The 23,541-nt window shown below is 37.8% G+C and overlaps 2 protein-coding genes across 4 annotated transcripts in view; one reads left to right on the forward strand and one right to left on the reverse strand.

Moving 5' to 3' along the window:
• The first annotated feature begins 261 nt into the window (after positions 1 to 261).
• On the forward strand, positions 262 to 7,282 carry LOC103476765 (indoleamine 2,3-dioxygenase 2-like). The gene is made up of 10 exons (XM_008429325.3): positions 262 to 623; positions 2,096 to 2,191; positions 2,345 to 2,464; positions 3,125 to 3,243; positions 3,864 to 3,878; positions 3,974 to 4,073; positions 5,166 to 5,283; positions 5,377 to 5,428; positions 5,587 to 5,735; positions 5,915 to 7,282. Exons 1-10 carry the CDS (start codon positions 534 to 536, stop codon positions 6,283 to 6,285), a joined length of 1,230 nt encoding a protein of 409 aa, XP_008427547.1. The 5' UTR covers positions 262 to 533; the 3' UTR covers positions 6,286 to 7,282.
• A 2,738-nt stretch (positions 7,283 to 10,020) lies between these two features.
• The window catches only part of insyn2ab (inhibitory synaptic factor 2Ab), a 35,923-nt gene continuing 22,402 nt past the window's right edge, over positions 10,021 to 23,541 (reverse strand). For all 3 annotated transcript variants that reach the window (XM_017308766.2, XM_081616357.1, XM_081616356.1), the window contains 2 exons: positions 12,074 to 12,523; positions 10,021 to 11,950 (listed from right to left, as the gene is read on the reverse strand). In XM_017308766.2, the coding sequence (XP_017164255.2) occupies positions 12,340 to 12,523 (184 nt within the window). In that variant the 3' untranslated portion in view covers positions 10,021 to 11,950; positions 12,074 to 12,339. The remainder of the gene's footprint in view (positions 11,951 to 12,073; positions 12,524 to 23,541) is intronic.

Raw genomic sequence — 23,541 nt, forward strand, 5'->3', positions numbered from 1 at the left:
AAACTCATTTTCATTTTGGGCCATATCAATATTATGAATGCCGTCAAAGGGTCAGTTGTGGCAGAATGTATTTTTAAAACCCATCAACAAACTGTTAAAATATAAATAAATAGCTGTCTCTGTACTCGACTTTACTCCTTAAAGTTAAATTAAGCCCTAACCCCCCCAAGCTCTGAGTTTCACACGTGAGCTAAAATATTTCACCTATTTCTCTGCAGTTGTTCTTCCATCTGCTGCTCCCATCAGCTGCTGTAAAATAGGAAGGTATAATGCAGACAACACAAAACAGAGTTTCTGCTTCTTCTGTTTTTTTGTTTGTTTTTTTTTTGCTCTGTGAACCCCTGACATTTCTGCACGAGAAATCTGATTGGCTCTTTGAGTTAGAGAGAGTGCAATAAAAAGGGATGTGACAAAAGTAGTGGAAGCAAGCTCAGAGCAAGTTTAACAATTGCTGTGTTTGAGTCAGACACACACACGCGGAGGGAGTTTTCTTTCAAAGCCAAACTGCTTCGGTGGAGTTCAGGGTAGAGCATATGGAGACAAACTATAGAGAAACACTGCAGGCGGACTTTGATGCATTTGATATATCTGAAGAGCTCGGATTTATCCTTGAAGAGCCACTGGTAATATTTCTTGTCATCTTTTCTTTTCTAAAATGGCAGGCATTCAACAAATGCTCTAAGAAGAACGATATTATCCGTTGTGTAGGAGCAGGGTTATTTTTATTAAATTTTGAGGCCAAATATTCCTTCTGTCTCCTCAGCCTAAATGTTTGGTCAGCAGCACATGTAATCCCTGCAGACTGAAACAGATAAGTTTGACTTGGCTTGTGTAACGTTAGGGAAGGTTATTGATTCGATGGAAGCTTGTTGTTTCTAGCCTTAGTTGAATCTTTCACATGACTGTGACTGTGCAGTAATGTACAAAAATAAGGTCATTACAAAAGAAATGATCAAACATCTGTCAGTTTTTTGTTTTAACCTCTGTCTTCTAAGACATTTTAAAGACTGCAGTACTTAACAAACATACTCATGCTGTATGAGATTTTATATATTTTGTCAAATCATAACCACAAAGATTCAATGCATCTTGCTGGGATTTTGCATCAACCAACAACAACAGTGCATAATTGTCACGTGAAAAGAAACCATATATATATATATATATATTTTTTTTTTACATTGAAAAACTTGAAGAATGTGACTTGCACTTATATTTCCCTTTACAGTGACAGCTCTAAAAAATATGTGCATTCAAATATTTTTCAAAAGTCACCATATTGTCAAAAAGAGTTTACCTGTGTATCATTTTGGCACACCTGCAAACCTACCAAGACATGACCATCCAGCTAAACCAACAGGCAAAAATTAATAAATCAGAGAAGCAACCAATAAGTACTATTTACAATTTGTCACAAGCTGTTTAAGGATCAAAGCAAACTTGTACCAAACTGTGCTTTGGTGAGATTGAACTTATTGACCTAACTACAAAAAGGCATTTAAGGTGAAAAACTAATACTGCACATAACCCTGAAGGTACCACACCTTTTGTGGTGGTGACACTAGGCTATGGTGGGTTTAGGCTTTTCTTCTACAGAGAGAGAGATTGTAGAAGAGTCGTTGTGTTGTTGAGGATGTGGAGCCAAACACAGGATGATCATGGAAGGAAAACTTGTTGCAGGCTTCAAAAGACTTGAGACTGAGCTCAGCTTCCAATAGGACTGTAATCATAGCACCACAGCTACAAGATTCAGATCAAAGCATATCAAGCACTAGAATGGCCAAATCAAAGTCCAGGAAACAATCATTTCTTCATAGCTCAGGGTCCAGAGACAGAACAAAGCAAAGCGTCGAACAAGAGGCTGGTTTTTAACACGTTATCTTGCAAAAGAAAAAAGTTGTATTTCCTTCCCAAAGACAAATTAACAGCTTATCTTCTAATAACATCCCTCCTCCCTCGTCTCTTAGTTAGCTGATTTTCTTTTATTTCTCCACAGCAGACGTGAAGTGATGATCTACATGAACATCTTCAACAAATACAATCACAAACAAAGGAAAATCAATGAATAACTCATTTTATTCTTATTATCTTCCAGACTCACCTTCCAGATTATTATCGGGTGTGGTTGGACTTGGCAAATAACCTGACACATCTGATTGAGTCTCGTAAACTGCGAGATGTCGTTCATAAGGTAAGAGCGTGGAAGTCTGTTGCAATAAGAATTAAGAAATTGCACAGTCAGATTCATTTCCATCCCCCTTTCCTCCGCAAGCTCCAGCAAGCAATGAATACAGTGTTTACTGTCACCAAAAAGTAACTACAGGTAAATCTAATCTCCATTCAGATGCCAATTTTGAGTCCCCATCATTTAAGTAACCATCGGGAGCTCCGGCTGGCCCATCTTGCCCTGGGGTTCATCAGTATGGGATATGTATGGCAGGAGGGACAACATGAGCCTGCAAAGGTAAAGCACCACTGCACTCGAGAAAGATAGTGGAAAGGCTATGATTTATTTACTGGTGACACGGGAGGGTAAAGCAAGGCCACCAGCCACACATTTATATCCAAGCTAAAACATCCACAGGGCCTCTTAACGGGATCGCCTTAAGGTAAATGCTGAAGTCGAAACATGAAATTTGGTGATAGTTTTGAAAAATTTACTGTTTCATGCAGTGTGGATTATTGTTTGGACAAATTTTCTTGATGGTGTTTTATTGCAGCTTCTTAAAAAGCCAAAACGTGAACTTTTTTTTTTTCAAAGTGAAAGCATTACAAGTTATAAAGATGAGGATTTCTTCACAAAATAGGTCAGGAATATCAAGAACTGAAATAATGTTGGAAGATAAATACCAAATTTTAATATAGCTCTCTGCGTAAATGTGTAATATTTAAGAGTAAAAGTGAAAACTTCGCTCAAGTCATAGTTAGTGAGAAAAAAGAAAAAAAATCAAAGGAGTCATCAGGGTCAGATTCGTCCTGCTGGAACAACCCAATCTGCTGATTGGATATCTTTTTTATTGATTGGTTGTGAACCAACTGAAAGGAGCTAACTGGGATCCTCAGAAGCATGCTGTTTTGTAAGTTAGCCTTTTGACTGAACTTTAGTATACTGATTTCTTGGCAGATTCTTCCCAAAGCCCTGGCCTGGCCTTACTGGCTCATATCTCGCAGGATCGGCCTTCCACCCATTCTGACCTATGCAGATTCAGTTTTAGCCAACTGGAAATTAAAGGATCCCACAAGGTGAGTAGTATCTTTTTTTTTTTTTACACGTTTGACCTCACATGTGTACACTAGGAACCTTCATTATATTAATCAGGCATGTCCCAACTGGAACTTTTTGTCCCAAACATCAATCAAAGTCAATTAGGACTAGGCATCAGCAGACACCAAGTCACACCTATTCATCTAAGTTATAAAAATAGCAAGACAAAAACTACAGTAAAGGTTTTTATGAAATGAAACCAATAGTATATCTCTCAGCTACACAATACCAGCTGGCTGTAGCAGGCAGAGTAGGTCACATAACACAGATATCAGGAATTCACTTCAGCCTCTCTTTCTCTCTCTCTTTTATTCTCTGTATCTTTCTTTCTCTCTGAATGTCTTTGTAAAAGGCGAGGAAAGAGAGGCAGAAAACCCAGGTTTGATCTGAAAAAGAAATTGCAGGAACTAGGATTTTGCATTTGTAAGCTCAGCACATGCATATAGGCAATGGTTGATAACGATCCTTTAGAAATGTCTTGGCGGGGTTTTGGAGCTGTTACTTGGGATCACGTTGGGACATCCCTACTAGCTTTTGCTCAAATACCAAAAATCTTCCTGAAACAAATGTTCCACTGATGTCTCACTTTTTGTTTTAGGGATATGGAAATTGGGTAAGTATAGAACATTTTCTTGCATCATCCACGTTGCATTTTTGTTTGGTGATCATTTCATGTGGGTTGTTATATCACGATTTTTTTTTAAACAGGAACATGGATTTAATATTTTCCTTTCCTGGAGGGGAGACTTGCAGAGGGTTTTTTATGGTGTCGTTGCTGGTGGAGATGGCTGCCAGCTCAGGCATAACGGTCAGTGGTTTTTTGATCAGACTTCCTTTTTCCCACGTGAGCCGAAAACCATTTGCAGTTGAAATCGGGTATTTTAATACACTGTATTGAAGAACGATAACAATTTTTGTCACTTCTTTGATAATAATTTATTTATTTATTTTTTCATTTTTAGGTTAGTTAGCATTATCAAAATTATTTGCAAAAACCAGAATGTTAGGAGAATTTTGTAGATACTTTTTTTTTATGTTTGGTTCAAATGTTTTAGGTTTACTTCCATGAGCTTCTAACCATAGGTTTCTGGAATTTTGTCCCATTCCTCTTGACAGAACTGGTGTAACAGAGTCAGGTTTGCAGACCATCCTAGGTTTTCTAAAGGTGCTCCAGTCCAGTCACATTATGATGCTGCCAACTCCAAACCTCAGTGTTACAATGTCATTCTCACGTTTGCAAGCTTCTTCCTTTTTCCCCTAAATGTAGCGACAGATCTTGTGGCCAACACTTTACTTTTAGTTTTCATCAAACTTTACTTTTAGTTTTCATCAAACCAATCCTAAAATAAAGGTTGTGGTTTTTTTTTTCACTTTTGCAGTAATGAGTTCTTACTCACTCAATGGCAGACGCTATTTAGACAATGCCGCTCTCTGTCTGACTTTAACCACTGTCTTCACAAGGTCTTTTGTTTTTGTTCTGAGGTTGATACACAACCGTCCTCTAGATTTCTTGGTTCATTTTTTCAGTTTTCCCATGATGTCACAAAAGATATGCGTGTATTTGAGGTTTTGAATCAAAGTACATCCACATATTTGCCTCAGTAAAACTCAAATGTGATAAGATAACAATTGAAACTTTAAAAACAGTTATTACATTACCGTCCGCGTTTTCCAAGATGGTTTAAAGTTATACTTGTTTTAGTGTATCTGACTGAGAAAAGAAGTCAGACTGAGGAAAGAAGAAAAAAAACTGTGGTCTCTATTGTGTTTTTATAAACAGTGTATGTAAAATCTGGTTTCAGTTTCATCTTTTCCCTTCCGTGTTTTATTCTGTTGCAGACTCTGTGTTATTTTCTCTTGTAACTTAGCAGTTCATTTCTGAACTCTCAACTCTAACCAGGGATCCCTGGAGGTGATGCACGCCGTGAAAATTTCCGACCTAATTGGCATACAGAAAGGCCTAATCAAAGTAACACAGTCTCTGAAGAAGATGAAGGAAACATTCCAACTCATGCACAGTAATTTTCAGTTAAAGCTACATCAATATGATTTCCTAATTTAACGGTAAAATCGAGGTTAATTAAAATAACTTGGATTTGTGCTCGATCCAGATCATGTCGAGGCAAACACATTTCATGGAACATTGAGGATTTTTGTCTCAGGGTGAGTTTTTTGCAGCTGTCCCAATGTCCCAACTACCTGAGATATTAATGATTCAGATCTTATTAAATATTTCCTTTTGATCTCATTTACTTCACTTTGTCATTAGAAGAAGAATTTGTGTCGAATAAGCTGGATCTGGACTTTTCAATACTTGTTAGGTGGCGAGATAACCCCATGCTTCCAAGAGGGCTCCTGTACGAAGGCGTTAGCAACGAGCCGGTTTTGCTGTCAGGTGGAAGTGCAGCGCAGAGCTCAGCCATTCAGTGCTTTGATGCTTTGCTATGCATTCAACATGAAGGCGAGACAGGTAAAGAAGCATTTCTATTGACCTTTAACCTGCTTAGATACCCTCCATGAACTACTATTGCCTTTTGTGATGTCAGTAGATAACCCAGGTGAGAAATCTTTCCAGAAGAGGTTGTTATTTTTATTCTGCTTCCTCTCTGTTGTTTTTTTTTTTTTTTCTCATTGATTTGTCCTATCTAGGAGCCTTCCTGACACGCATGAGAGATTACATGCCCCCTGCACATCGGCAGCTGATTGAAACTCTGTCTGTCTGTCCGTCGCTACGAGATTTCATTACGACTTGCTCCGACTCTGACCTCTGCCAGGCCTACAACTCCTGCGTCTCTGCTCTGGTGGATTTACGGAGCTATCATCTCAACACCGTGGCCAAGTATGTCACTGTGCCTGGTAACCGTGCCAGAGCCATGGGCTGCCCTCTCAGAGGAGCGGGTACTGCCCTCAACACCACTGGAACTGGCGGCTCGAATCTCATGGTTTTCCTCAAGACTGTCCGTAACACCACCCAGAAAGCGCTGATCTTAGAAAGACCCACGACAACAAGAGAAACATAAACTGGGATATTTATATTGTCGTCTGCAGGGACGCGTAAAACATTTTTATGAACTGTATTTATGAAAAGTTTACTAAAAGATATGTATGTGCAATTATTTTCAGCAATTTTTAAACGTGACAGTAATATTTGTCAGTTCTTGCTTCAGTAAACTCGTGTTGCAGAACATTAAAGTAAACTGTAATAACTGTACGGTTCTAAAAGAGGAACCAAACAGTTGGACTTCTCTTTTAGCAACCGCAAGCTGAACAGCCGGTTAGGTTGCATTGTGTCGTCACTGTGGAGAAAGAGTGGGGAGACACCAACATTAAAACAGAAATCATTCAGATAAAGCCTTTCAGCTTCCCTGTTTATGCTTGATTTCAGCCGCTGTTATGTTTTTTTTCCAAGCTAACCCACTCCAGCGTACATGAAATAAACCTCAGAAAGAGAGATAATCATTAAGCATTGATTTCAAAGCAATTTTCTGCTAACTTTTCTTAATAAAAACATCAACAGTATTTTTCTGTGATCTGTGGTTAACTTGAAAAAAGTATTTATGATCAAGTGATGGGACAGAGTTAACTTTAAAAGAGTCAAATTTTGCTTTTGCCATTGATTTCTTCCTGTTTGAACTGTGAGACTCGGAGTCGTCTTCTCCCTCATTAATGGATATGTATGCACAGAAGCTTTCAACATTTCACAAATCTTTCAAATTTTTTGTGATGCAAAGAACAGGTCAGAACATATCATTTCAAAGCTTTTTCTATTTTACATGATGCATATGTCTTGCAACACCCAATGTCTCAAATCCAGCTGAAGAAAAATGACCTCAGATGCTGATATTCTGTTGGGGATGTGCTGTGTTGCTTTTATATCAAGTATTCCTATTTTAATTATGGTTGAATTTGTTATTTTTTTTCCCCATCAGACTGTAGGACATTCTCTTACTTTCATAAGGGGGAATTTTAGCTTGGCTGATTTTTCTCTGAAGAATAAAATTCTGTTTTTTAACCCAACTTACTTATCTCTTTGTACCTTCTATTGGCTGATACCTTTTTGCAATATTTTTGATCCTTTGTAACTTTTGTTAGCAAGTTGTACTCAGATATCTGCACCTTGTTTCATATTAAACAGATCCACATGATTCCAGGGTTAAGCTCATGATGGGGGAAATCTTCAACAAGGTCCTTGTTTTAGAGTTTACACATAGTCAACCGGGTTATTACGGCTTTTTATTGATCATCATTTTTTTGGTTGTTAATTTTTCACTGGATTATTGTCACATTAAAATGTCTGCTGTACGTTTTTCTTTTAGTGGGATTTTACTTAAAGTAGAAAGAAATAACAGTGTGTTTCTTGAAAAGTGAAATAAATCCTTTGAGAGATGGAGACTAGCAAACTAGGAAAACTAAAACGTATTGTGTTTGACTCATACAATCCTCACAAGGTCAGGAAAATGCTATATTTGATGTTTCTTAGAATTAATGCAAAATACAAAAGATCTTAGCAGAGCTAGTTTGCACTGATGACTCACAGCAGGATGTATGCAGCCGACATGGTCGTATTAGAACCATCTCATGCTTTAACTCCTAAAAGAAGATGATTTTCATTTGGTTAGCTAGACTTTAACCAGTCCAGGATTTAGTTACCTTGCCAACAAGCTCATAGTTATATGACCCCCTTCTACTGCAGGTAAGTGAACAATTACTAATAATAACTTTAAAGAACATTAATTCAAAAAAAAAGATTGGAACTAATGTTTTCAATGTGGAAAAAGTTTCACGTCTCAATTTTTTTTTATTACATTATTTTAGATTTATTTGTTTGAATGAGGTTCTGTCAAATATGGAGAACACTATGTATAATGATGTAAAATGTAAAATATTGGTAAGAAAGTGGAATGACTTTAAAAAGAAAAAGAGCAAAGGCAAAAAAGTTGGAAAATGAAAGAAGACACTGTTAAAGCAAAGACTAAAGCAATATCCTGGAGGGAATGAAAGAGTCACAGCAGTCGTGACAGGGGCTGCGAATAGATGCTGGATGGGGTCAGTCAGTTTGATGGACTGGAACTGCTGCTCCCCTCCAAGACTTGAAGGTTGTGTCTCTTCTCTCTATTGAAGACTAATCACATTTGAAGAGAGTGGGGAGGGAGCCCGACTGCTAAGCCCTTGTCATGGTCCAGATCCATTTCACTTGAAGCACAAAAGACTGAAAATGTGAATATAGCCTAAGCCCCGCACTATGTGGTGAAGTGGTCACACATTGATGTGTGTATGTATATATGACAGCTTAAACTCAGTTGGATTAGAGAGAGTATTTCTAAAAAAAATGTCTTCTTGTGTATCACAAATTCTCAGTTGGATTCAGGTTTAAATGCTTCCTCTTGAATTTGAGTTCAGTATTTTGCAGCCTGCGTTTGTTCTTGTTTAGCACAATGCATCTTCCCATCAGCAGCATAATCTCCTTGCTGAAGAAGAGCATCCCCTCAGTGTGGAAGGTGTGTTCAGGTTAATTTGCACTGCTTGTTTTGCTCCAGACACAGCTAAAATCTCTCAAGGGATTTTTGTGAATTAGATTATATAAAATATAATCTGGTACCATGGATCAAAGGGTGAGATTCATGTTGGAGCTGTACATTGTTCTTTTGTTCTTTTTAAAGTTAATTATCCTAAAAAAAACTAACAATATTGGTTCTTTGGTAATATTGTGATGAAATGGGAAAATATTCAAGGAGAAATTAAGTGTTTTGGAAGTCACTATGAAATGCATAACATTGTAATTATACACACAAAAGTCATGCACAATCTTTACAACCCATCTTCATTAGAGGTCAAACGCATCCTTTGGTGTCAGTCTGTGATGCACCTGTTATGGCTGCATGGGACACTTGGAGCAAATGCTGTCATGTAAACGAACAGAGGCTGCCCATTTAGGACAGCTGGCCATGGCAGGTCACATGACTTTTGTCCTTGCAGTGCTGTGAGTCCCATGTGCGAGGCCAACGTTCTTCTGTAATTTCTACTCCCTTTTTGTTTGGTGAGGAATTGACAATAAAACGGGTTTTAAGTTAACAAGGTCACAATTTGTTGAAACAGTTTAAGCTCAATGCTTCAAAAGAGCATTAGCTAAAAAAAAGTGAATGTACTACAATTCAAGGCTACAGGAAGGGGTGTCAGGATGTAATACAAGGCAGCGCATGATTACTTATCCAGGGACCAAGTGAGCTTTATGACTACATGTGAATATAGGTTTGTTTTGTGCTAAGAGCCGAGGTGAGATTATCTGCATTTGGACACTTGTGTTGTCAGGATATCCACAGACTTTTTCATGAGGCTTGCTCAGAGACATACTGTCACAAGTATATAGCTTCGCAGCTGCACAAATTAGCTTTCCGGAAATGCACTGTAGCTCTTCACGGCACAACTTTCTCGTGTTGTTTAGACTATCTGTCTTTCTCATTGCTGTCTTAAAGGGAATGTCCTTTGGTTTTCATTTGTAACGGATCTAAGCGTTGAGCTGTCCTTCTTGCTTCACTAGGCCGATGATACATCAAAATGTAGTATGTCTGGGGGAATCCTTGCAGGGATTCAGTGTTTTGTCTGCACAGAACCAGTACACGCTTTGAAATTTCCCATCGATAGGCTTAGACATGGCTACCTGGAGCTATGACCTGAATACGAAGGAATCAAGACACCGATTCAGGGTAAAAGACAAACTTGCATTCAGTATGTGACAGCACCACACTGCAACACTGTCCAGATGAAATATTTTAATTGTATTTAAAAAAAAAAAAAAACAATAGAAAAATCCATTATATTGCACTTGGTCACTAAATTGCACTTTCTCGTAGTACAGCTCTTTACTATGACCCTGGTTAATGAGTGAGTGAGCTCTTTGTTGCAGGTTGCAACCCACGTGGCAATCGGTTGTGTGATTCTTTACTAGATTGCTTTATTTCAAGACGAGTTCAGAAAAATCCTTTCAAAATAAAAGCCCCCAATTTCAAATACCTAAATCAAACCTGAATCAGAAGTAAAAGTTTTAGTGACAGACATTTTGAAAGGTCCCTCACCCCCAGATTTTATGTGTTACATATGTAGGAACTGTACACGACTAGTAGCCATGTTGGACGCTACCAGCATAAAAGTAGCATCCAACATGGATACTAGTTGGACCTCTCCAAAGGCAGGATTTTCCACATTTATTGTTACATCCAGTAAAGATGTGTGAAACTTTAAATGTACGTTAAGTAACTATAATACCTTGTGTAACCTTAACAGATACAAAGTGACTCTATTCTCTCTTTGCCGCTCTTCAAAATGGGAAAGACGAGTGAATATCTCATTTACGTAACACAGAAGTGTGTTGATCTTCACAAAATGAGAAACTATTGTAAAAAGTAACAACATCTCAACCAGACTTGCTAATATGTGCATCCAGAGTGAAAATACACAGACAGTGGGGAGTGTATTTGCAAAGAAGGGGATTTTCTAAGGCTTTTTGCACATCTTTATCTGAGGTACTAATAAATGTGGAAGGTGTTTTATGTTGTTTCATGATGGGAGGCCTGTATGCATTTTGGACATTTCTTGTACATTTCAAAACATACATTTGGGGGTTTCAAAGTCAGTGTGAAGCATCACTAAATACCCGCTTAGTAACAAGTTCCCTGTCACTACTACATCATGAGTGTTTCATTTCTTCATTTATGTGACCCAAGCTGGTGGTTACAAAGTGTTTTTTTGTTTTTTTTCACTTATGGATTACTATTATATACCTTTAGCTCTGTATGTATATATCTATATAGCCCTTCTGCTTTTGCTGCAAGTTCAGTGCACAGTTGTTTTGGGTGCTTCCTGAATAAGCAGAGTTGCCTGATGGGGCTTGCAGCAGAATGACAAGGTAGATCAAAGACACAAAACATCTCTGGAAGCATTAGATGGACATTAAACAAGGCTGATTTTGCTACTTTTTGTCAGAGCTCCACTGCGACACGTCAAGTGACAGAGAGGCAAGGCAAACTCTTATTTGACTTTGAGAGAAATGTGAAAATATAATTTACTTTGAAATAATAATAATAAAAAAACAAATGTTTAAACTTTGTTTTTTGTAGAAAATACTGCAGAAATATTCAAACATCGCCCATGTTGATAAAAAACGAGAATACACTTGAGAATACTTGTTCTATACTTTAAAATATTATACCTGCTTTATCAAGAGATTCCCAAGTATTAGGCTGTAAGATTTCACAGTACTTTGTTATAAAAATGGTTATTATTTTTCTAAAATATAGTTTGGGAACATTAGGAGTCGGTCAGATCAGTAATCACAACTGGATGGGGGAAATTGGCTACACATAAAGCTACATTAGAAACAAACAGACAAAAAAGATACACAGAGGGTGACGATGTGACGATGTGACTGTGCTAAGCAGACTTTCAGCCAGGGGCGAAAGGTGAGCAGCATGTCGACAAATATGGCAGAATGGGAGAGGATAGTACAGAGTTACAATAACAGTGCTGATTCTCTGGTGATTACTGTACTGACAGTCTTTTTATGTTTCTCCTCTTTTTCAAATATCTGTGCTCTACTGAAAGTGGAGTTGATGTCCCATCAAAGATTACAGCTTCCTTCAGGCAGGACCCCTCTGCATGTCTCCTCCACTTGATGCAAAGAAAATGGCTCTAAAGTAGAAGAAGAAGAAAAAAAAGACAAAGTGCATACCACTGACTGGAAGATTCAAAAGAAGAAAATTAATTAAAAAAAGTAGCTTCATATTTACAGAAAAGGGTGTAAAAACTGCTTACCTAGAGTTTGAAGCTGCCGATAATGTCCAGGAAACGCGTCAAAAAAGATTAGGCTGAAATGAAAACATTTTGTGTCTCTGCTCCCCCCCAGCTGACGTGACAGTCTACGTTCAAAGCCTTATGTCAACTGGTGTCCGACAGCATCCATTCACCCTGCTCGTTGGTCCTCCGTCTGGATATTCCTTTAACTGCTCCATGAATAACTGGAGATGTCGATGTGCTCCCAAAAAAGATGGCTTTTTTTTTTCAAAGGCTTTACATTTGATTCAAAGGAACCAAAGTTTCCAGCGAGCGTGCTTCTTGGACTCAGACTTGGACTTGCGCTTTGGGGTGGAGGTGAACACCTCGTTGGAATAAGGCAGAGCAGGGCACTGTCGACTGTCCATGGGGCAAAGTCGCTTCATCAAGGGCTGCAGCTTATCCTCCTGTTGCTTAAAGTCCAGCTCCACGCTGCAAGACAAACACAAGGAGTAGAATGTAAATACCAGCCTGATATAAATACACACACACTAAGATAAATTGGATGTAGAAATAGCCTTTGTTTCATTTGATTCCATTTCATCTATTTTATAGATGAAAATAGAAGGCGTCAATTATATACGCCTTCTATTTTTTTTAATATAGTATTTTTACTTTGCTTAAGTTATAAGTTATAAGTTATAATTAAAAAAACAACAACTTGTGTGTTCATTGTCAGACATGTACTTGTTGCTCGTTTTCATCTTGTGCAGGTTTTTTTGTGGAGTGCTTGCTTCTGCGTATGTTGATGCAGACTTCCTGTACTTTTTGCCTTCTTTACTTTTTTCAGTGCCGGTTTTTATCTGTTTTATGGATAACCTTTTCTGTTAGAGCAGAATTGTGTTCTGAGTTTTAACCTTCTGATGCAAAGTGTTCCTGTCAGATGAAGGAATATTGTTATGCTGAACAGGAAGTGAGTCGAGGAACAACAAAGGCAAAATGTTTACTGTCATGACCTGCAAACTAATGAAATACCATTATCACTGTCCAGTACGAAGCACATTTTCACATAGCCAGTAAGAGAAGCCCTTGAGAGTCTTGTTAGGAGTCACAGTGGGTATTTCCAACCTAAGAACCTTGTATTAAACAGTGACTGACTTGACAACTGATTTCTTGTCAGCTCTAATTAGCTGCACTAAAAGGGAACAATGACGGCAAGGGAATAACCAAAAAATTCTCTGATCCTATTTTAAAGCAACAAATGGCTAGTTTGGAAACTTTTGAGAATTTCACCAGGGACAATAATCTGGTTTTGAAATAGTTCAAGCAGGTTAACATCAGGCTTTTGGAAACCAGTAAGCTTAACTACGCAAAACATTTGCGGACTTTGCTTAAAAGTTTTTCTGCAATGTTCAATGTATATTCTATAACTGATTGTTATTTGGGTTGAGTGTGTATAATACGTAGCCTATTTTGATAGAACTTTATTCTGTATAGTTTAGAGAAAATCCACTTAATTAAAAATGCATCTTGCAACATTCCAGCCTGAAAGAACTACTGTTCAAGCAACACAACGAGAAGTCCAAAGTTATGGTGGATATTATCCCCATAATGAGTGTAAGTAAACCACTGCATGTGGGATATTTAACACTAATGTTTGTGGTCTTAGTAATTAGTAACTTTAATTTTATCAATTCACTGCTGTTTGAATAGAGGCAACTGGTTCAAATGAACTGACAGATCCCAGCAGAACATACTGGCTGCAGCTCAACGTTTCAGAGACTCCTTTGAAGTAAGAGAGTTTCTCTGCATTCTCCAACACCAATGGGCTTTTCCTGCATATATTATATTTGCATAATAATAATATAAAAAAAAAAAGCCAGGATTTTGGTTGCTCCTGACATCAGACCTCAACAGCCGCGAGTGTAATCCCAGTCTGGTCATCGTCTGATTTTGTTGCGGCGCCGTAGCTGAACTATCTCTCCGATTAAATCTCCCAGGGCTGGGAGAAATGTGGGACTTAATCTCATCCAAATGAAACTATGGAGAGCCTGAGCAGTCCCTGATTAACTGGCTGTATTCAAGCAAGGGGAAAATACACCATTGTTCACCACTTCCTCTCTCTTTATTGCTATTGATTTCTTGTATATTGCTGGTTTGCCTAATCTTGCTATGTGCAATTTATGCCTTACAGTGGAGATAATAAAGAATTAGCTATCTGCTTGCTATGTGCACTGGAAAAGTGATGACCATAAATAAAGTTTACCCGATAATCAAATTTCTGTTTTGGATATTTCAATTGATTGCCGTTTGCTTAATTTTCTCCATTAATGCTAAACATTTTACACAACAGACTGGAGTGACTTCAAGGACTTACAGACCTCACCCCTGACATTCTGAGGAATAAGAGGAGGCGAACAAACAGAAATAAAGAAAAGACAGCGCAAGGTCAAACATGCAGTCCTCTTCTCATCTGCAGACGGAGAAACGGACATTAACGTGCGAAGATTGCCCTGATAGGGCAGCCGCTTTGATAGGCACAGTAATTAGTTTGCTAAAGGATATGCTTGACTCAAAGTGATATAATGAAACTGGAAACTGTCCTCACCCCCCGACAATAAGTGTCAGTTAAGAGCAGAGCTCTATTAAAGCCTCCAGACGAGCGACCTCATTGAGGGCTGGATTGGCAGGCTGAGACCTGCTTTTCACTGTGTTAGGTGATATGAAAAAGTGAGACAAAAATCGTGTAAAGGCCAATTTATTGCTGCTTTAACCTCGACGTCACTCCTGGTTTAAAGGAGCCTTTTCACGTAACTCGATTTGATCAGAATTAAGCCCGTTCTCCTGTAATTTCATGTTCACTTCAAATGAAAGTCAATTCTCGTAGGTCTCCTGACAAGTGAGTCCTCGGAAATGAGAAACTACGTTTTTTTGGCGATGCCTGTATCTCGCCTGTTCATTGCTCATCTCTTAATAATACGCGCATTATGCCCCCTTGCACCTTCTCTCGCTTTCATGGCTGCGGATGTTTCCCCTCTGTCACACCAGCCGTGCACATTTATAACGACATTCAAATGATGTTGACTTGACATGCAAGTCAAGTTTAGAGTAACATCGGTGTGATGCAGTGCAGAATAAGCTCAACAATTATTCAGCAGTTAATCACTTGGCAGATCAATGCGATTTTTCTACACCGGGTGCAAACTTCTGAGAGAGAAGCCCAGAACAGCGCTGCATGCTTCATTTAACACCAGAGGGCAGATGCTTCGGCAAACAAAAGCCTCATATCTAAGATCATCTCTGTGCACAGACAAATAGAAGCAGTTGGAGACGGGAAACCTTCCAGGGCACTCCGAAAACCATATTAATCATCCCCTTATCTATGCAATGCGAGGGGCTATTGCTGTGATCAGTGGTGAGTTGTTTGTTTGTCTGAGCACCATTCAATAATTGCTGCTCCTGGGAGGGATTTTGCTACCGGGTGTCTTTGTAAAACATCCCGCCAACTATTTTCTATTCTCAGTGCTTTAAACCTAAAGCTGCCTTCCTTCCCATTATCCTCTCTCTTCCTTTGCCATTTTCAGTCCGAGCTCCACGCTTGACAAAAAAATAAAAAAATAAAAATAAAATAAATGAGCGCTGAGAGCACCAGTTTCCTGGTGGGTTATTTGAAATAAACTGCCAGGAAATTACAGTGATTTCCCTCGCGGGTTGTCATGTAGATACAGGACATCTAATAGAAAAAACCTCTTTTGTATGTTACGTAGAGAAAAATAAACCTATATTTATCAATGAGAGAATAATTTAATGTGCTTTCTCAATAAACCAAAACGTTTTATAACAGGGGTGTCCAAAGTCGGTCCTCGAGGGCCGGCGTCCTGCACGTTTTGGTTCTCTCCCTGGTGGTGATAACCACCTTTTCAGCAGGTCAATGTTCCTCTTAGGCCTCTAACAAGCCATCATTTGATCCAGGTGTGTTAAACCAGGGAGAGAACTAAAACATGCAGGATGCCGGTCCTCGAGGACCGACTTTGGGCACCCCTGTTTTATAACATAAGCTTGTGATTGTGCTATAAAATTATACTCTGTGCCTGGAAGATACATAATACCATAGCTTTTATCATATGTGAACTGTCTTTCTCTTTGTCATAATTTTTTACTGCTCTGCTTTGAGGTTTCTATTTGACCTAAAGCTCTGTTTAACCAGTTATTTTGACAAATATGAACTACATTTGATCTGCTTTATTTCAAAATATTAACAAAGCACAAATTAAAAATGGTGGAAGCTATCTCCATATACAAGATGCAACATACTCCTTATTTTTGACCTATTGGAACGTTTTTTTTTATTTTTATCCAACATTCATATGTAAAATTAATCTAGCAGCTGAAAACTGTAATGGTGAGTTCCCAAAATAATATTTTTCATTTCTGCATATTGACATCACAAGAAAGTAGTAATTACGTTTGCAATGGACTTTTCCCTCCACTTTACTGAACACCGTCATAATAGTTATCCAAGTAATATTTGTCCTATAGTCTCATCCTATCCATCCTTATCTCACCTGCCAAATGCTTGCCCTATTTGTTGCGATGATTAATGCGACACTACTCAATAACAAAGGTAGGAGGAGGCTGTCAGGGGAGAGCCGGAGTCTGGACGACCCACAGATTGACTGCTTTAGTTCTGCGGCTGCCAGATTCCTGAATTTATTGGACGTTTTACATGCACGACTTCTTTAAAATTCAACATCATCCTCTAAATTGAGTGACACACTTGGTGGTCACAATAACAACGTAGAGTCCCCGTCTAACTTAAAGGAGAAATTGTCATTAAGTCTCTGTTTTGGACTGGTTCTAATACGGCCCACCTTATTAGTAGCCGGTCCTCCTTATTAGTGTCACAGAGCAGTTTGTCCAAGGTTGCTGCCCTGCCAGCAGTTTAACCGAGTCAGTAAAGAAAACTTTAATAAGAGGGCCACTGGTGATGGGCCCTCTTATTAATAACAGAGCAAAGCAGAGTAAAACTGAAGAAGAAAAAAAAAAAGACACAATAGAGATGTATCCGTACACCACAAGTGTGTATGCATGCATACACACTTGGAACACCAGCATTAAGTCTTTGCAGCTGGGTTGTGCAGCACTATCTGCAGAATTTTGCTACTTGTGACAGTCATTTTGGCAGAGAGAGAACTGTGATGGATTACCACCCTGGTTGCAAAATGCTCAATTTTGTTCAGTGACTGTAAAAGTCATTCCGTTAGACTGTAATAAACAATTATTTAATGATACATGGAACAGATAAAATGATTATCTCATCCTTTATTAGTCCTCTGCGGAGAGCATCTGTAGTTTCGTTATATAAATGGCTTCCATTTAGAGAGAGTAAACCAAGGGTGTAGTTTTTGCTGCCACGCAGTCTGTTCCCAGTTAAACATAACATAAACATTCACTACACTGACACATTTAGTCTTACCAGCATCCTATTGGTTAAACAAAAGAGAGAAACCGCAACACTTTACAGGAAACTAGTCCTCTATCTAGTCAGAGATAGTGTGTTGGTGTGACAAATCTCCATCATATGGCATCCACACATTCCTTTGGTAACCCCATTTGCCGTTTCTGTATCTGTAAAAAAGGTTCGCCATGTCTTACAAAAATTAAACAAAATCCTATGACACAAATAATACACCTCAGTGGCTTTTCTCAAGAGTGGAGATATTTTCCTTAATGTATTTGCCATTGCCTGACTATTTAAAGCCTAGTTGCTGAAAGCTACATTAATTGCTAAACTCTTAAAAAATAAAAAAATCACAAATCAATAGAGCCATGTTTAGTCAATAAGAACTGAAATTTCACAAACAAGCTGCTTCTGTGTCACAATGTGCATCTTGATCAAGTCTTACTCTGCTTTGCTGCAATAATGCATTATGATTATTGCTCAGTTTATCACATTGACATCATAGCAGCTGAATGCTAGCTGAAAAAGAACTCACATATTGCCATATTTAAAGAGAGATTATTTAGCTTTCCTTTGTAGCATTTTGCTGGGATTAATAAAGTTCATTAAACCGAGCAGGGGGGACCTCCAAACAAGCATGGGCCACTTTAAACTTGATTTATTTTGGTGCTATTTAACTTTGCTTTCTAAAAAGTCATATTTAGGAAAATTGCAGTAAATGAAATAAGAACCACTTTTTTTTTGTCCACCTGTTCATTAACCTGCTTGCACACAAAGTTAATCAGCAACTCACAATGCACCACACAATGTATTTAGGCTCCAGGACACGGTGAAGGAAACTTGCCAAAAGTCAAACAGAACATTAAAATGGCAAAAAAACAAACAAAAACAAAAAACAAAACAGGAATTAAAGCGACTTTGAACAAATGTGGTATATGGTTATTGTTACCAGCCGAGCTGGTCTAAGCATTTCTAGAAACTGCTGACATTGTGGGATTTCAATGGTCAGCCACCTCTTGGGTTGACAGAGAACAGAGTGAAAGCACATCCAGTAAGCGCCTGATATGTGGACAAATATGCCTTGTTGATGTCAGCGACCTCACAATCACCTCGGATGGGTTTCAACAGAATGCAGTGCAACTTGGTGAGGGGCCGCAAAGCAAAAGCAAAGCATACACTGGGATCTAAACAAGACAAAATAAAGGATCTTACTGACCCAAAATTTAAACTTTAGCACTGAAATAAGATTTCCAATGAGTATATAGAGAACAGAATACAAAGAAGAAACAAAGAATCTCAAATTGAAATAGTAAGTAATGTGCAGAGGACAATGAGTGACATCAAAAATATCAACTCAAAACGATCTGAATACATCACCAAGGTGACTGACAAAGCACAAGGAGCCTTAGATCATAACACTCAGAGGACTGTTTTCATCATCTTTTTCAGTCTGTGGTGTAGAGATCTAAAGCAGTTGTGAAGGCAAGTGAGAGGATAATCCAGTATAAGTAAGGCACACAGAGTAAAGAGACAGATGCATATAAATTCTGTATGCAACCAGCGAGAGAGGCTTTCTAATTTTTTATTTTTTTTTAGTTCAAACCTTTATCTATTTTTTCCAACCCTTTGTTTTACCAAAGTCCTAGAGGTTTGCTGCTAACTTTGAGTCAGAAACAGCAAAGATGCAATTAGGCAACATAAAGAAATACTATGACATACCTTTCTGGTATAACAATCAATTCTGATATGATTTGCTGCTCGAGAGGGGAGCCAGCTACGAGGTCTGCCGTCTCAATTTCCTCTACCATTTTCTAGCTCATTGAAGAGCTCGCGGTTCAGAGTTGGGCTTTGGTTTGGCAGAAAGAGGTAGAGGGTGTTTGGGACAACTCGCTTTACTGCCTTTGGTCTTGTTGACTCCGACTTCACGAGTTGGGCGAACATCTGGATGGCTGACCGCCTCATGCTAACAAGTGAACTGCTTACTGTTGGCTCTTAATTCAGGAAAGTCCATCTGTTTAAAAGCTTTATTTAGTTCAACATGTACAATGTCCTAATGACTGGATAAGCAGATCCAGAACTTAATGCTTAATGCTTTGCTTTGGTCAGACAAAAGGCAAGTCCTCTAATATTAATCTTGTGACATTAGTGATGGAAAAAAAAAAAAAAAGATCGGACTTAGATGTAACATGCTGTTCAAATCTGATATTTATTGCATTTCGGGGTCAGCCATCCCGTCTCTCTGGGGAAAGAGGAGGGCTGCTTTTAGATCCGCTGTCGGTGCCTGTTGAACATCATTCTCTTATGATGACTCAGGCTCATTTTTCAGAGCCTCGAGTCCGTTTCAAATTTTTTATTGACTATAGTACAGCATCTCTGTTTAGTACTGACATGGAGGTGTGGCTGTCACTCCGCAGATCCAAGTCTCTGCCAAGTTTTTAAGAGCTATCGACAGAGAACAGCGTTTCAAGTCTTCTTCTGCTGCCAACTTCACACTAAAGCTTCTGAACAACAACACAGCACAAAAAAGGTCTTTAGTCATGCATCTTTATTAAATCATCATTCCTTATCTGTTCTGATTCGCATTGAGATTTTCATTTAGACCCAGCTCAGATCAGGCTCTCAAGTGTGAAAACTACAAGGATGTTGTACTTTTACATTTATTTTTTTTTTTCCTGCTCTTTAGGACTTTTTGGGCGCAACATTCCAACATGCAAACAATCTGAGTACACTTCCATTTTAGTATAAGCAGAGAGTTAAAAAGTATAGCAATACAGAACAATTGTTTAGAGCAATTGTGTCAGAGCTACACAAATTACTTTAACAAATTGAATGACCAACAAATATTTGTGCGCAACATCCTCCAACTCGTAGGATGAGAGGACACCCAACACTAGGTCTACAGTTTTTAAGAAAATAAACATTTTTGTTTTTACAAATAGAGCAATAGTGTCCCAAATCACACACTTTTTAAAAAATTAGTTGCTATATAATCTTCCAGTTTCATGTTACCAATGCCAAAAACAATCTGAAAATTTTCTCTTGCAGTGCAATTGGAATGAATTTCATAAATCTCAGAATACAAAAAAAAATAAAAATCCAGTGAGCAATTATCCATTTTAATTTCAGTCTGTTTAACTTAGATTTCAAACAAGACTTGATAACATTCAGTCCAAATTAATTAAAATGTTGAATAGTCATTTTGCCAGCGTTATCTGGTGTTTTGTACCTGCTTCATTTTACTACCAAGCACCCAAAGGCAGCCATATTAAAAGTGGAGAATCCCTCAATGATTATGCAGCCGAATACTTTTGGCCAGCTTGACAACATCCATGAAGGCAGCACATTGCATATGCTACTTTCACATTTGCAATCTGCACTTAAATTACATTTTGACAGATTATTTTCTTTTTATGCAAATGAAAATATTTCCACCCCTTAAATACTTAAACATCCTTTTAGTCAGTTATTTCACTTTTTACTTGTTTTTCTTGCAAGTTTTATGCAAGAAAGACAAGCAGACTCATGAAAACCTGCATCAAAGAACATATGAGGCTTTGATGGAAGGACCTTAATGCAGACAAAAACAGTTTCACTGAAACAGGGAATCCTCAACCTTAGAAAAACTAAGATCCAATTGGAGTAAAAGTAACACAAAATAAATAAATCACAGGAGAAGCACAAGCAAACATTGTGTGAATAATAGAATGATCTGACTAACAGCGATATTTGCTGGAGAGTTAATTACTAAACAAGGAGCAGGTGGTTGATTAGAAACAGCGTGCAGCTGTGAGGGAAGGCGAGTTACTTGATGAAGAACTGAGAAAATGGGAGAAATGTCTGATGAAAAACACAGAAGATAATACAAATACACAAGAACTAAAATAAAGCACATTAAAAAAAACTAAAGTCTCAAAGATCGTGACCATAGCATCATATTCTGTGACATGAAATCATCCTATTTTGTCTTTAAGATATATTAAAGATAAAAAAATCTTAAAGACATTTAAGATGACCTTTTGCAACAATTGCAAAAGGTCAATCTTCCTCCACTGAGACAGCATGGATGCTTTACTTACATTACTGGATTCACCATTCATTAAGTTTTTCCCAACATAACCTCAACATCAGCTTTGAACTAAATGTTGTCTACAGTGTACATTTTTCAATGTTTCTGCATAAAGCTACTTACTCATTTTGGCAGTGAACTTAAAATAATGTATTTGAACTTTATTTTGGTTTTCTGGGTACTTTGCATTGATTTAGATGGACTGAATGAAAGTTAACATTTTTCCCTATCCTCAGGTGAGGATTAGTTTTTGTATCAAGTAACAAGACTTTCAATTCGGAAACAATTTTTTTAAATGTCAAATGCACAATTTTTTAGTAATCGGCCTCTCAGTCGTTTTTGTGTGCTTTATTTATTTTTTTTATTATTTTACAAGATTATTTTGAGATCATTCTAATATCTACTATGATGTTTGTTTTTGCTTAATTTGTATGTATTTAACAGCAAAGCCTATCTAATTAGGATTTCTTTTAACCTATAAATTCAGGAACCCGGGACATTCCTTAATTTTGCACCACATTCTTCCCCCAGGACGACTTAGTTTTTCAAAAGCAGTAGCCTGTGAGAAATCAGTGGTTTGTCATTCCCTTCAAGCTTGTATGAAATAGAACTTTTGCTTTCAAGTTGCACAAGGATCTTTCGCAACAATCTGGGTTAGTTTGACATAACTGACTTTTGACATAATCATGGTAAAAGCCTGAATGTGTGGTTTGAGGTTTTTGAGGTAATTTTAAATACGTTTTTCCTCTTACAGAACTACACTGTAAATCGTCCTTTCATCTTTGGGCTTGAGAGAGCAGCCCAAACAATTTTTTTGTTTACAGTTTAGATACAACCGATTACGTCAAAGCTTTTATCCCGCAAGATTACTCCGAGCTTATGTTGGTTAAAAACTCACACTATTAGATTAAACTTTTTTTTAAATGCAAAATAAAGCATTATTTTAAAATGACAAAGACATTACAGATAAAGGTCAATTCAAATCTAACTGTAAATATTTAAAGAGCCTTATGGGACCTGATGATTTACACCGTGGTCACAAAACTTCCTACTTTATCTATATAACTTCCCACTTCTCTGTAAATTTATGTTTCTGTCACATTGAGGCCATGCAATCCTCAGAAAGCAACACAGCAGTCATTATTTATCTCACCAGAGACAGGAGTAGTGCTGAACATTAAGTTCCAATATTTTCCATAATTTTACAGGAGAAATTTGAATAACATGTGCTCACACATACAAATATTTCTACTTTAAATATGTTCAACTGGTTACTATTTGTGTTGCTACTTTAATCGACCAGTACATTTTATCATTTTATAAATTTCTCACTTTGTGGTAAAGTGTATCCATTTCCTTCACATCATTCAGAGTCTATTCAGTATATTTCTCAAAAATGTGAGAAATTTGAGGCGCCGATCTATGTTTTCGCATCCACCTGAGTAATGTGTAGTTGCGCCACTGCATCTGTCTGTCCCCAATGTTGATTGATTGTAGCTACAAGCTTCTTTAACTAAAAAGGCTGCATGTTGCTCAATATATTTATTATCTATAAAATTATATATTTTACTAAGAATGTATGCAATACACACACAGAAAGTAGTGCATAATATTAAAAAAATTGAAAAAATTACTGACTTTTTTTTTTACATTAAGTAAAAAAAACCTCTTTTTTTTCTTTCTTTTTTTAGAAATTAGCAGAAGTCTGTGGCATGGAGTTGTCAGTGTGCGTGATCAGGTTTCCGCCTGTTTTTCGACACAACTGCCTTTAGGAGACCAGGCTCTAAATGTTGTGGTAATGCGTTTATGCTGCAGAGTCAGGGCATTTAGTCAAAGATGATGTGAGGCTGGATGGAACATAATACAGGGCGAACATTGACAAAAAACAGATCCAGGCTTTTCAAGACCTCCTGGCAGGACAATGACCCCAAACATACAGCCAGAGCTACAATGGAATAGATTTGATCATGGCATAGTCATGGG

This window comes from Poecilia reticulata, chromosome 15 (assembly GCF_904066995.2).
Source record: "Poecilia reticulata chromosome 15, P_reticulata-male-v2, whole genome shotgun sequence".
Lineage (NCBI taxonomy): Eukaryota > Metazoa > Chordata > Actinopteri > Cyprinodontiformes > Poeciliidae > Poecilia > Poecilia reticulata.